Raw genomic sequence first — 14,780 nt, forward strand, 5'->3', positions numbered from 1 at the left:
TTCCTTAAATAAAAAAAAAGTCTACAGGATATGCACTTCTGGCAGTATGACTGACTACAACAGCCTTCAGAACAAGGAATATTTCAAGTAATAAATATATACAATTCATAACGATAAAGGGGATGATTCATCCAGAAGACCTAATAATCCTAGATATAAATGCACCCAATAACAAGTTTCAAAATAGATGAAGCAAAAAATCACAGAAAACAATGAAAAATGGACAATCAAAATTATATTTTTAACATACCCCCTATCAGTAATTGATGGAGCTAGGAGGGAAAAAAAATGTGAATAATATTAACAAACTCTACATAATCTACATTTAGAAAAGCAGTGTGACAAAGAGCATACTACTTTCAACTACAAACATTTAACCAAATAGACCACATACCATATAATGAAAATCACAACAAATCAAAAGCATACAAATAAAACATCTGGCTAAAATGCAGTGAGAAATACACAATTAACACTCCTACCTTAATAAAGAGCAGACCAGTTATGAAACAATGCCTTTCAGACTAAGAACCAGAAATACTATATTTTCCCAGGAGCCAGGATGGAAAAACCTTGAAATACACAGGCCTCAGGTAGAATACTCAAAAAGGTTGCGTGAGTAGTAGGCAAAATCAGCCTAGACAAAAATCTGCTCTGGTCCCACCTAACAAAGCTTAAAAACAAGCTTCAAGAGAATCAGACATTTTCCAAGTAACTTGACTGCATGCCAGAACAAAGCTCAGGGAAGTGTAAAAAAATACAAAAATATCCAGCACATGGTAAAACTTAGAAGTGTCCAATTAAAAAGTAAATAGGCAGGAAAATACCTCCAAAATAAGGGGGGAGTCATCAATAAAAAGAGATACAGAAATGACATAAATAATAGAATTAGTGAACAAAGACATTAAAAGAATTATTATAACTACATATATATTCTAGAAATCAGAAGAAAGCATAAGCATGTAAGGAGAGACATGGGAGATAGAAATGATTAGTGAACTTGACAATAGAAACTATCCAAAATGAACTAGATAAAGGAAAAAGAAACCAGAAGTGAACAGAGCTGTTTATTGGTGAACTGTGGAATAACTTCAACCATCCTAATATCTGTGTAATTGGAGTTCCTAAAGTGGAAGAGGAACAGAAAAGTATTTAAAGAAATGACTGAAAAATTTCCAAATCTGACAGAAACTATAAACCCAGAGATCCAACAATCTCAAAGAACCTTAAGAACAAACAACATGGGAGAGGGAAGGGAACTACATCAAGGCACATCAAAATCAAAATGCATAAAACCATAAAAAGAACATCTTAAACTCGGAGAAATATATTTCATCCCGAGGACTAGAGATGCAAATGGCAATAGACTTCTCAATGAAACAATGCAATACAGAACAATGGAGAAATATCTTTAAAAACACTGAATTAAAAAAAGTAAATGTAGAATTCAACACTTATTTGGAAGTACCTTTCAAACACAAAGGCAAAATAAAGACTTGCTCAGACACAAAAGCTGGAAGAATTCATCACCAGCAGATCTGCATTAAAGGGATAATTCAGGCAAAAGGAAAATTACAGATGAATTCAAAAGAATGAATGGAAAACAAAAGCAGAAAGTGCACCAGAAATGGAAAATACATGGATATTATATGCTGTCTGACCACAATGCAGTTCAACTAGAATTCAATACCTAAATATATATTTGGCCAAGTAGCAATATTCAAAACACACACACACACACACACACACACACACACACACACACACACACACAATCTGACAACTATCAGATAGGCAGAAATTAAAAAAGAGAAAAACACCAAGTGTTGTTGACATGGTAAAAATCCAAAGAGCAATTAGGCAGTATTTTATAAGTTAAAATGTGCATGCAAACACTATGAACAACTCCACTCTTTAAATCACTAAATGTCTCATATGTATGAGCACAAAGAGACATGTATAACAACATGAAATGCAGTACTGTCACTCATTGCTAAGACTTGGGAAGAACTTAAATGTCCATCCATGGGAATAGATATGTTCATGTAATGGATTACTACAGAGAAGTTAAAATAAGTAAACTAGACCTATGTTTATCAACATGAACATCAAAAGTAAACAATGAGGCATATGTCAAAAGGATAGCTACAGCATGAAACTCTTTATATAAACTTCTAATTATATAAACAATACTTTATATGGTTGTAAATACAAATATGCGTAAGATAAACATACACATGCTTGAGAAAGATACTTGCCAGTTTCATACAGTGGTTATTCTGGCGGAATGGAATGAGATGAGTGGTGAGATGGCTCAAGTATAAAAAAAAAATTCAATTCTCAAAAGGCAGATCTAAGATATACGTGGCAAAGTGTTAATATTTAGTAAAACTCATTATTTTCTGTATGTTGAAAATATTCATCAAGTTAAATAATAATACAAAGTAAAATAGGAAAACGATAATGTAAAAAATCTATAAAACCTATGCTAGGAACTTGGCTTCTGAGCTGGCTCCCTCTTTAAAAAATAGTAGAAAAGATCCTTGGTCTAAAACTAAGATACCTGTATTTCTTCAATTCCCAGAAAAAAAGCCAAAAGACGCCAAGACTAATGTTGGCACATCAAAAAGTGGGTCAACAGTTCTCACATTCAGCGTGTAAACTAATCTATCTTCAGTATGGTACCCTGCCCACCTTTTGTGCAGTAGTCCAGAGAGCCTCTCTTTTCCAACCACCAGGGTAAAAAAAAATCTAGTGTTCTCCTCCGGAAGAAAAAGGAGCATCACTTGCGGTGAGCTGTATAAGTAGGGACCAGAGATTCCAACTGCTTCTTAATCACACTCTCAACCAATCACCCTGTTTTCAGTCTTTACTATATGAGGCATCTAATGCTCCCAATTCCAAGGCCTTTGTTCCCCAATATAAGTGGGATTGGTTCTTGGTGCTTGCCCCATTGTTGGCCTAGTAGTCAGCTTTCTCAGATCTCTTAACCTATTACTTTTCATCCATCTGCTTTACAGTTTACAAAATACTGCTGCCATTTTCTATTTTCCCAATCTTTGCCTTTTTAAATCCCTTTTCATCTCATTTTCACAGCATTAAGAGAGCATGGTAACTGCATATATTCAGTCTATCAAAGAGAAGTCTCTTTATCCGTTTGTCACTATGTGAAAATATTTACTTAATTAATTTATGTTCTCATCCCACATTTCCCTCCACAGTAGAATCCTATCTTTTTTCCACAGCCCTTAACACAACTCCTAGCACATCGTAGATGCTAACAGAAAACTATGTTTAAAACTATAGGAGGGTCTTGGCAACAATTTTTGGGGTATGACACCTAAAAGCACAAGGAACAAAATAAAAAATAAACAAGTGGGACTACATGATACTAAAAAGTTTCTGCACATCAAATGAAACAATCAACAAAATGAAAAGGCAGCCTATGGAATGGGAGAAAATATTTGCAGATCATACATCTGATAAGGGGTTAATATCCAAAATATATAAAGAACTCTATATATAACTCAATAGTAGTAGTGATAATAATAATAATAATAATAATAATAATAATAATAATCCATTTAAGAAATGGGCAAAGGACCTGAATAGACATTTTTCCCAAAAAAATATTCAAATGGCTAATAGGTATATGAAATGGTGTTCAACATTACTAATCATTAGGAAAATGCAAATCAAAACCACAATAATGTATCACTTCATGCCTATTAAAACGGTTATCATCAAAAAGACAAGATAGCAAATACTGAGAATGCGAAGAAAAGGGAACCCTCGTGCACTACTGATGGGTATGTAAGTTAGTTTAGCCACTACGGAAAACAGTATGGAGTTTCCTCAAAAAATTAAAAATTGAGCTACCATATGATCCAGCAATCCCACTTCTGGGTATATGTCCAAAGAAAACTACATCACTATGCTGAAAAGATATTTACACCCCCACGTTCATTATAGCATTATTTACAATAATCAAGATATGGAAATAATCTATAGTCCATTGATGTATGAATAAAGGTGCTGTATGTATATATCTGTATATGTATACACACATGTACGCATACCATGGAATACTATTCAGCCATAAAAAAAGATAATCCTGTCATTTGCAACAATATGAATGGACCCTGAGGACATTAAGTGAAATAAGTCAGACAGAGAAAGACAAATACCGTATAATCTCATTCATTTGTGGAATCTTAAAAAAAGAAAATACTTATAGAAAAAGAGATCAGATTTGAGGCTGCCAAAAGCAGGGGGTGAGGGAGTTGGATGGTGTCCAAAAGGTAGAAACTTCCAGTTACAAGACAAATAAGTACTGAGGATATTAATAATGTACAGCATGATAACTCTAGTTAGCACTACTGTATGGTATTTGAAAATTGCTAAGACAGGAAATCCTAAAAATTCTCATCACAAGGCAAACAGGTTTTCATTTTTTTCCCCCATTTTTTTTCTTGTATCCAAATGAGATGATGGATGTTAATAAAACTTATTACAGTAATCATTTCAAATATGTGTCATTATCCTGTATACCTTAAACTTATACAATGTTGCATATCAAGTATAGCTCAATAAAACTAAAATAAGTAAACAAAAGATAAAGCCATCCCTCTAGCCCCCCAAAAACAACAACAAAAAACAGAGAACAAATTCCCACCAACCCAGCTTCCCTGAAAGATACAGCATGAGAGGCTCATTTGGGTCACCTCAACCTCATCTACTTCCTTCCACTAAAAGATTTCCATTCTATTATGTGGGTTCCAGATCCAAGCTATGTTAATCAGAATCTATCCACAGAATTTTTAAAACTGTAGTTGGAAAGGAAAGCCCCTTTCCTTCCTCTTCTAAAAAAACATAAATATAAATGAGGAAGCGCAAGTGAACTCATTATCCACCATGTGATAAAAATCTGAGCAAAGAAAATCATTACCTGTCCTAAAGAAACACACACAGTGAGAAGCACAAAAGAGACTCACAACAACATTCAAGGGCCTGATCTCATTTCCTATCAGTCCCCAAAGAAGCCATGGTTCCAATCTTTCCCACATTTGGCTGTTAGCTCTTCTTTTTTATGTACGTGACCTACTCCCTCCCTTATCCTATCAATAAATACCCGCTTCTGGTTTAAGCTGGGTCGGGATGGGTACTGGCTTATGCTAAGGTGTGCACTGCTTATAATGGAGATCATATTCAATTCCTAATACATGCAACTTCACATTTTACATGAAATAAATGCAATTTTACATTTATTTACATTTCATTACATGAACAGGATGTATTTAGTTCCAGTTCCCATCTTTCTAACGCCCTTAGTTAAGCCATAGACTACCGCTGTTGCCAATGGACACCTGCTGGAAAAATTCTATGTAGATAAAAGTAATCTCTACTCTCTCCTTCAAATCTCACATGAAAAGAGGAAAAGATTCGGCAAGGAAGATATTCATCAGAAGAAAAATGACCAATATAATTGTTCCCTGTTAAAAAGAAATGGTACTTTCTCATGATCTTTCTTGATACTCAACTTCTGTTAGTACAAACTGGCCACTATAAGTAAGTTATAAGGTATCTGTTCTCTCTTTTATTTGAAAAAGGGAAATCTGTTAGAAGTGACACCTTGCAGATGTTTCTTGCTGAATAAAATTGGATGGGTTGAGTGACACTATCCTATTATTTTTAAACATTTCTAGATCTTTTCCCATGTAATAAAGAGCATCATTTAACATTTAAAACAATTCTTTTAAAAAGTTCAGCTGCCACTTACTGCTTCCAGTTGTTTCTTCTTCTGTACTAGTAATTCCAACATGAGGTTGACATTGGCCAAATCAAGGTTATCTTGGTCAGTTCCCAATAAATCCTGAAATATTTGCCACCTGTGGCCATTCTAAAAATGAAAAAAAGAGAAACACAATAATTCTCTAAGAAGAGTGTTTTAGAATCTAAAACAAATGTTTAACTGCTATTTCCTAATATGTTTAATAAATAGATATTAACAATATACTATAATGTTCCAATCTACTCCTTTGCAGCTAGTGGCTCCCCACTGCCTTCTAATTACAACTTAAACACTATTTCTCCCTTAAATGAATTCAGATAACAGATGTGAAAGACATAATCAAGACATACATTAAGTCAGCATATCTAAAGGTGTAATTCCCTTCAAAATAAGTGCTTGGATTTTAATTGTCTAGCCATATGTTCAACTTTGTATTTGATTGTATAGTATTAATTTAAGCTCACCTGCCTCAATAATTTGGGGCTAATTCTCTTAAATTAAGAATCTTTCAACAACTTTTCCAAATTACTACACATAGTTTCATCCTGCCACATAATCTTTCAAATGTCGTATTACAAGCCAACTTTCTCGATGTGATCCCACCAGACCTTTCAAAAGATGAGTTAAATTTTAAACAATGCGGTTAAGAAAGTTCTTTATTGAATAAAAAAACAATCTTATACAAATCTCCTTTAAGAAAAATCAATAATATACTAAGCTTTAATATCTAACATTAAAACAATAAAACAATGACGTTTATTAAAAATAGTAATAAGAGGGGTGGCCGGTTAGCTCAGGTGGTTAGAGCACAGTGCTCATAATATTAAGGTTGCCGGTTTGATCCCCACATAGGCCACTGAGCTGCGCCCTCCACAACTACATTGAAACAACTACTTGACTTGGAGCTGATGGCTCCTGGAAAAACACACTGTTCCCCAATTAAAAAAAAAAAAATAGTAATAAGAGTTGAAACATACGGTGCTACTCACTGAGTGGTCCAATTTGAACCTCTTTTCCTCAAACCTTTGCTTCTGTTTGAGAATGAGCTCATTCACTGAAAACAAAAACAAAACAAAAAGCACACATAATTTGTATTTTGTTAAAAATATCTAATTGTTCTGTTTAGATGGATTCTATTTTAATTTTTAAAAGCCCCAAATTAAAAAGATGCTAAGTAGGAAATGCCAGATTATTTTATTTCAAATTAGAAACAGTTTTGCCACAGGCTACTACTGCTAAAACTATTTTACTATTACTATTACTACTGTTACTACTGCAGGAGAATTCTTCAGAATATGTACCTACTCTTATATGTTTTAATGATGACACTACTGGCACTTGGAGACAATTCTTCACTGTGTGAGACTGTCCCGTGCTCTACATGGTAACTGGTTGATTCTATGAGGTAGGCACTAAAGATTTATAGTTGTTCTTTTTGTTTGTGACTTTTCCATAAAAACCATGGCAGACGCTGTCTGTTACCTATCCAAAATCTATCCCACCCTTTAATTTAAATAATAATATGATTTTTTTCCAAGTGTCAGAATGTCACCTTCTTTCAGAGGCTATAACCCTCCTGAGACCAATGGTGTGATTCTTAACTAAGCTAGGCCAATCTTATCATTTACACTCTTGCCAATGACTGATATGGGGTTAAGTATGTGGCCTAGTTTTGACTAATGGGGGTATTCTGTCTTTCAGAAAGAGGACAGGAAAAAAACAAGTTCTTTTCCTGCCTTCATTAGGGGATGCTATCTGGAACTGCTTAGAGCCATCATGCAACCTTGAGGGGAGCTAGCTCAAGGCCCAATACATGCAGGGGATGGAGGAACAGAAAGATGTAAAGAACATGATACTATCAATAAGCCACAGAATTAACTAGTTCTAGAAATTCTTTTTGTGTGAATACATTTTCCTTAATGTTTAAGCTACTTTTAATAGGGTTGTTCTGTCTTTAGCAGCAAACTGATTTTAAAAAAACGATAAAGGGAAACTAGCACTAGACTAGGTAGGCACTTTAATTTATAGACATTATTCCATGAGTTATTCTCCCCATTTTAGAGATGAGGGACTATGACAGCAAGAGCATAGGAACTTTTATCATGGTGACATGTAGTACAACACAGAGCTGGGATACAAATCCAATATCTAATAATTTCCACTAAACCACAATTCAAATATAAATATTTTCAAACAAACAGAGGTACCAAGGCCACACTAAGGACCCACTCTTCAAAGATGAGTAAGACGCAATATAAGGCTCAATCCAAGACTCAGGAACTCAGAGTAGAAGACAGATATATATGATGCAGTAGTTGTATTATAATACAATGTGATAATCGCTATCATTGAAACAGATTTACAAAGAACACAAAACAAAGAGCAATCAAAAATTAATGAGCAGGCTTCAAAAAGAAGGTGACATTAAGAATTGGGCCAAAACAGGCACACAGAGATTCACTGAACAGAAAGAGAAGTGGAAAAGAATTCTGACGGTGGGGGGAGCAAGGGGCAAAGTCACAAAACAGTAGGAGATAAAATGCTTTAAAATCAATATGGCTGAAACTCAGGGTCACAGTGATTTTGTTAATGATTAACAGCGGCTAAGACTAAGACTGGAAATGCAGACAGATTGGAGCCTGATTCTGAAGAGCCTGGTATGTATCTCACAGCCAAAGTTATCATTATAATCCAGGGAAGACAAAGGAAACAGCTTGAAATAATGTAGTACTCTGGGAATAAAGAGGAGCACATGAATAAGAGTGTAATGTTTCATTTACAGAATTTACCATTTGAATAAAAACTGTGCCTTAAATAATTGCAATTTACATTTTAGAAGAAATTTCATATACCACTGAACCTGAGGGACAGTCTAAATCCGTAATTATAGTTCTATCTATCTTTATAACAACCATAGCACTAAGAACAAACAATGCATTTCTATGGCTAAATCTTCCATTCTGGCAACTGTCTTTTTAGAGCCAGGATAGTATAGTAAAAGCACAGACTACTGAGCCCAACTGCTTAGGACCAAATCCCAATTCCACCATTTACTGGCTGTACAACTTTATGCAAGTTACTCAACCTCTCTGTGCTTTAGTTTTCTCACTGGAGGAATAAGGACAACAGTACCTATCTTGTAGGACTGAAAATTAAATGAGTTAAGGTACATAAAGCACTTAGAACAGTGCTTAGAACAGGATAAAAGCATGTGGGAGATATGCAATTTTAGTAGTAGTTCAAACAGAAAAGGAATAAATGAAATGTCTCAATGATAATAAAATGTCTATTTTCAAATCAATGATAAGTATCAAATCACTGATATTTAGATTCCACTGGATACATTTCCAAGAGACCATAGTTTTCTTTTTAGATAACCATATTTACAATACTCCTAAAATTACATCCACTTAAACTTATAAAGAAAAATTCTGGATGCTAATTTAAAATATCACTTTTCAGATATTTGATATGGGTCACCCAAGCAAAAAAAGTTTAAAAACCACTGCTATAGACAATGTGTAGCCCAGCCCTCTACCTATGACTCAAGTGGATAGTGTTAAAAGTGAAGGGTCCTAAATTCATCAATAAAAAAGGTGCAAGGGGGCCTAAAATACTTCAGAATCATATAACATATATTTAGTTTACCATGCTCAAGAGGAAACCTGAAATTACTTTAAAAGGCTCAGATCTTCTCAACCCAACCAAGAAGTGCAGGCACCATATAAATCATGTAATCTCAAACCAAAGCAATGGAAATAAATAACTTACAAGAGTTTTTCAGCATAGAAAAAATACAGTGGTATTCCCTTTCAGAACTAGATCTCAGTGGCATGCTGTGCACCCGGGAAACACAATCCCTATCTACCTACCGTGGGAACCTAAGGATTTGACCATGACTGTACAAAGGTGAAGTACTGAAAAACAGAAACAGATACATCAGGATGAAATACTATTTGCATGGCTGGCATATATAATCACATTGGAGGCTGCAGTATAATTAAAAGACTTCAAAAATATTTATGCTCCAATAATCCAAAACCAAAATTTATCCATAAAAAGAGAAAGTTAAAAACTAGATCATCACCAAGATAATTTCTAGCTCAGAAAAGCAGTAATTGTGAATTCACTGGATACATATATTTGAAAATACACACGCACACACAAAATGTATTAAATCACTTTCCAATGTAAACAGTACATTTTTATATTCCTTCTACTGTATAGTGCTCACTCTCACCATTTAGAAATTCACATAAAAGAATTTAATTTATGGACTCATTAAGGAATGTTGCTTGAAACATTTAGTAAACACCAAAATCTTCAGAACATTAGACCTCTTTCTGTACTTAACCATTCCAAAGCAATAAGTAGTTTTCCAAAGTTATGACAACTGATAGAGAAGTGACTGGAGCCTACACAGCAGCAGCAGCCCAAGTTCAGACAAAGGACTCAGCTTTGCAGGACTTTCTTTTCCCTATTATCTAATCTAGGGACCCATGAGGTCCAGTCTTGCAGAGTATCATTTCACTCAGTATTTCCTCTTTTCCTAAGTTCCTTCTCGAAGTTTGTCATAAGATTTTATCTACCTAAAAGAACTTAGTATTAGTATTCCAACAGAAAACCTTCAAAATATTTCCTTCAGGGTTTCTTTCTGCTGTGCAATCACCCAGTGATTTTCCTTGATGAAAAGATACTGAACTGTAGTGAAAAGCGGAAGAGCAAAGAGGATTACAGCCAATGTAATCTTACAGCAGAAGTAAAAAGGAAAGCCATAGCTGAAAAGGTTTAAATTTATGATTTATTATAAATCACCACTTGAGCTGAACAAAATCAAACTTCAGCGGAAGAACTGGCAGGTCAGAATCTAACATACAAGTAGACCTCACACCCGAATTTTAAGTGCATTACTCTTTAGAAAGAAGAATTAACCTTTTCAATAAACATACCCAATAGTACCTTATTTCATGCCTACCCATATGTGAAAATTAATCTCTGGAAAATTAACCTTCATTTCCAAAAACTCAATCTAAAGATTTCCACAATATCTTAGGCTTTTCAACTTATAGATATTCACATCTGGTTTCTGAGTAGATATTATTCCCCACCATTTACCATTTACTTTAAGAGTTCTCTATTTATGTCTCTCTTCTACATCAAAAGTCCTACATCCATATCTAGCTTCCCCAGATCTTACTTTTTGACTGTCTCCCATGTCACAAACTCTCTGCCCCCACTAAGGAATCCTCATATCCAAGGCTTTTGTTTGGTTTGGTTTTTGTCCTTCTCTCTCTCCATGAACTCTTTCTTCTGTTGCTTCTCACTTCTGCCCCAGAAGCAGAAACAGCAGGAATGCACAAAATGTATAAAGAGACATATTTTCTGAACATGTGACATTTTCCTAAGGCTCACATTCTGTCCGGCCATCTATGTAAGAATCTAAGAGTTGTGTCAATCACTTTTTTTTAAATGAAACTTAAAAATAATACAATATGGTACTAACAACATATGGTATGGAATCTGTCACAACCTAAGTAAGACTGGGGAGAAAGCACCTGGTGAGTAGGAAAGAGACTTGCTTACCTCTAAGCTACGTTTTCTGAATAAATTCATGTTAGCATACAGGTTGGGGGAAAGAATGTTTAAAAAATAAAATATCATTCCAAAGACTCACCCAAGAAATTAGGATATAGATGGTCAATATTATCCACAACATAGTTACACTTGGGACATCTATTATTGTCCTCCAAACTCTGATGAATACACTTGTAGCTATTAGCAGAGGAAAAGAAAAGGGGTTTGATTAAATCAGTGATAGATTAATAAACCGATCACAAAAAAATGCCTATTAGTCTTCTAGTCCTCATTTTCAACATAAGTAATCAAACAGTTACCAATTTATTTCAGCTTATATTTTTACATCGTGAAGAAGATACATTGGGCATTTATTAAATAACAGTATATAGAAATTTTTGACAAATAAACTCAAATAACAAATCTAATGAATACAAAATTTAAAAAGATGTACTAACTTTTAAGTTTATGCAATTTAAATAGTACATAACAACACCAGGAAAAGCAAATGCCTATGATTTAGTTAAGCAAACAGACTATTTGTATTCTTGAAGTGCTGATGTCCTTAATACAAAAAGAGTGAATTCAAATAAAGAAAAGAGAAAAACAGGAAAATCAACAAGATAAAAATTACTCAATAAGCATGAGAAAATCATCACCTTCACTAGGACAAAAAATTGATTTAAAATTATACACTAGTTTTTATCCATCAGAATGGAAACGAAAGAAAATACTGTCAGATTTAAGGCATATGTGTGGCTATGAACAAACTCATGTACTGTTTCAGGAACTATAACTGGTGCAATTTTTTTAGAAGGCAAGTTACATGGAAAACGTTAAGGCTGTGCATGCCCTTTGACGTCGTGATTTTACTTCCAGGGATTGATCCTAAGGAAATAAGCAGAGCTAATAGTAAGCAGAAAGGTGTTCAACTCAAGGTTATCTGTAAATAATAAAATAAACTAGAAGCAGCCAAAACACTAGGAAATTGACTAAGTAAATTTATAAACATCAATCCAATGCAATGTATACACCCAATAAAAATAATCTAATAACTATTAATAGTTATAGCTGAAGAAATGTAATTACAAGAAATTTTTCCCTTACTGAAATGTCTGGTTTTTTACAGTTGTGCATTATCTTATAATAAAAACTTTTAAAATACTGTTCAACCAAAACACAGAGAAATATCAAATTGACATTAGAAAAATAGTCACCATGTTGCTATATTACAGATAAAAATGACAATCTCTAATACAGCGGATACAATATAATCCTATTTCTATTCAAAAACATTGTTTATGTGTACCATTTAAAATAAACCAAAAAAGACATTCATTTTCATGTTAAACTGTATATGTCTCTGAGTTGCATAATTGTGGGAAAATTTTTCTTTGTAGATGTCTTTTATTCAAGTTTCCATAGTAAATATGTATTGTTTCTAACAATTAGAAAAAAGTTATTTCTAAGAAATTCCAAGGTTGATTTATAAAGCTAATTCCTAAAAAAGAAAGCACTTCTTATTCTGTATTCAAATTACCATAAATTGATTTCAGCTTTATAAACTGAAGTTGATTTTTTTATCTACCTACAACCTTTCACTTTATCACAACAAAAACAAAAATCTACATCAATCAGGTTTCTCTGTTCTGGTTATCAACTACTTTCTCATCTCACATTTGTTACATTCAAGATAAGTAAAAAAGAGGTTATGTAGCGGTGAAGCAGTAGATTTTGGCACTGCACAGGGGCCTAAAGATTACGGTAACTGCCTGGCACATAATAGGTATTCAAATACATACTGAACAAATGACTTGCACAATGTTCCAGAAATAATATCATCGCCTCTTTCAACTATACCAAGGCTAGGATTACCATATTACCACAAGATGGGCTACACAAAGGACAGAAAATTTCCTACATGGAAATTTCAATGAAGGCAATAACATACTAAATGTTTTTGCTTTCATTTTTATTGCAAGAGAGAATGATAAAGCAGATATTCAAATATAATAAAGAGCCCCAAATGAAAAAATGTATAATCTGCTTAGGGAAAAAGAAAATGAGTTAATATTACCAGAAAATATTCCCAAATGACAAGACTTAACCCTTAAAAAAAAATCTTTAAGTCCAAATAAAGTAAGTCATGAAGAAGAGAAACTGGGAAGGTTATTAAAGATGGGAGACAGGGGTTGACAGATAAGCAGGACGTTCTGGGTTTTAGCAAATGGCTTTTATAAAGAAATGGTAGTTAGAAAATGGGCAAATAATATGACAAGAAGAATAAGATAAGTTGTTAAACCAGAGAGTTTGTCTATATACCAGATATTATCCTGGAATCCAAAAGAACATCCCCCTATCCTTTTTCCAGTATCCTAATCATGTCACTTGTCAGTAGGCTTACTATCACATCACCCTCTCCTAGAAGAAAAAATGGTCTGGGACACAACCAGAACGAATGATCCTCAGGAACAAAAGTTCAAGTGACTTTTCTGCATTACACTTAACAATATTCATCTATACTATAAAATTAAAATGCAGCAAATTACATACCACTGCATAAAACTGAAGTGACAAGATATATCAAGTTTATCTTATAGCATCTATTACCTCACTACCATCCCAAGGTAGTCCAGGCCATAGTTTGCGAAATAGTAACTTATTTTGTACTAATGTGTGTATGTGTCTGTCAGCCCTTCTTCAATCTGCTCATTAAAAGTAGCGATTTGTTTTACTTACCTCTGTACCCTCAATGCCTGTTAAAGAATTGGAACTCATTAAATGTTCAATAAAAGAAAACATAAATATGAACAAAAAAGAAACACTTCTGCTGCCTTCTGAGTCATACAGAACTCTACTAGAAATTCTCAGTATTCCTTACCACAGTAACTCTAATTCATTCTCATTCCTCTAATTTACTCAAACTTGACCATCACCAGCCCAAAAGCAATGTTTTGGATTCCAAAAGAAGGATAAAAGGACTAGTGATCAAAACAGGTGGGCATAAAGAGGTAAAAAGGATCTTGGGTCCACTTGAGAAGTTTTCAATAGCTTGAATACACTGAATCTCTTAAAAAATATTATTCAGTACCACAATGTGCTGACATGAATGGGTACCTGTGTCCTCTATTATGTGGTCATACATAATAACCAAATACAAAGAAAGATGAACAGAAAGGTGCAAGATGATGAAATTAGTCAAAAGTCCCAAAAGGCAAGTTGGCACCCAGGCCTGATTGCAGATATGCTGGCAGATGACAATACTGACGGAACCTGTTAATTACAAATAATTTGTACTGAAGCAAATAGTAAATGAAAACTTGGTAGACATGAGGTCCAAGAAGCAAGGTACAGGGGATAAGCTGGAGGCAACAAAGGGGCAAAGAGAAAGACCAGACCTCATCTCTATATCATA

At 34.0% G+C, this 14,780-nt stretch overlaps 1 protein-coding gene across 7 annotated transcripts in view; it reads right to left on the reverse strand.

Moving 5' to 3' along the window:
• Positions 1–14,780, reverse strand: part of COP1 (COP1 E3 ubiquitin ligase) — a 125,380-nt gene that overhangs the window by 94,179 nt on the left and 16,421 nt on the right. For 6 of the 7 annotated variants that reach the window (XR_002124687.1, XR_002124688.1, XR_002124690.1 and 3 more), the window contains exons 3-5: positions 11,466–11,563; positions 6,769–6,845; positions 5,780–5,899 (exon numbers count right to left, since the gene is read on the reverse strand). Coding sequence is in view for 4 of the 7 variants with exons in the window: in XM_019648453.1 (XP_019503998.1) it covers positions 5,780–5,899; positions 6,769–6,845; positions 11,466–11,563 (295 nt within the window). In the remaining 3 variants the exon portion in view is untranslated. The remainder of the gene's footprint in view (positions 1–5,779; positions 5,900–6,768; positions 6,846–11,465; positions 11,564–14,780) is intronic. The other variant, XM_019648461.1, reaches the window with a different exon arrangement.

Source organism: Hipposideros armiger, unplaced genomic scaffold (genome assembly GCF_001890085.2).
Source record: "Hipposideros armiger isolate ML-2016 unplaced genomic scaffold, ASM189008v1 scaffold_6, whole genome shotgun sequence".
NCBI lineage: Eukaryota > Metazoa > Chordata > Mammalia > Chiroptera > Hipposideridae > Hipposideros > Hipposideros armiger.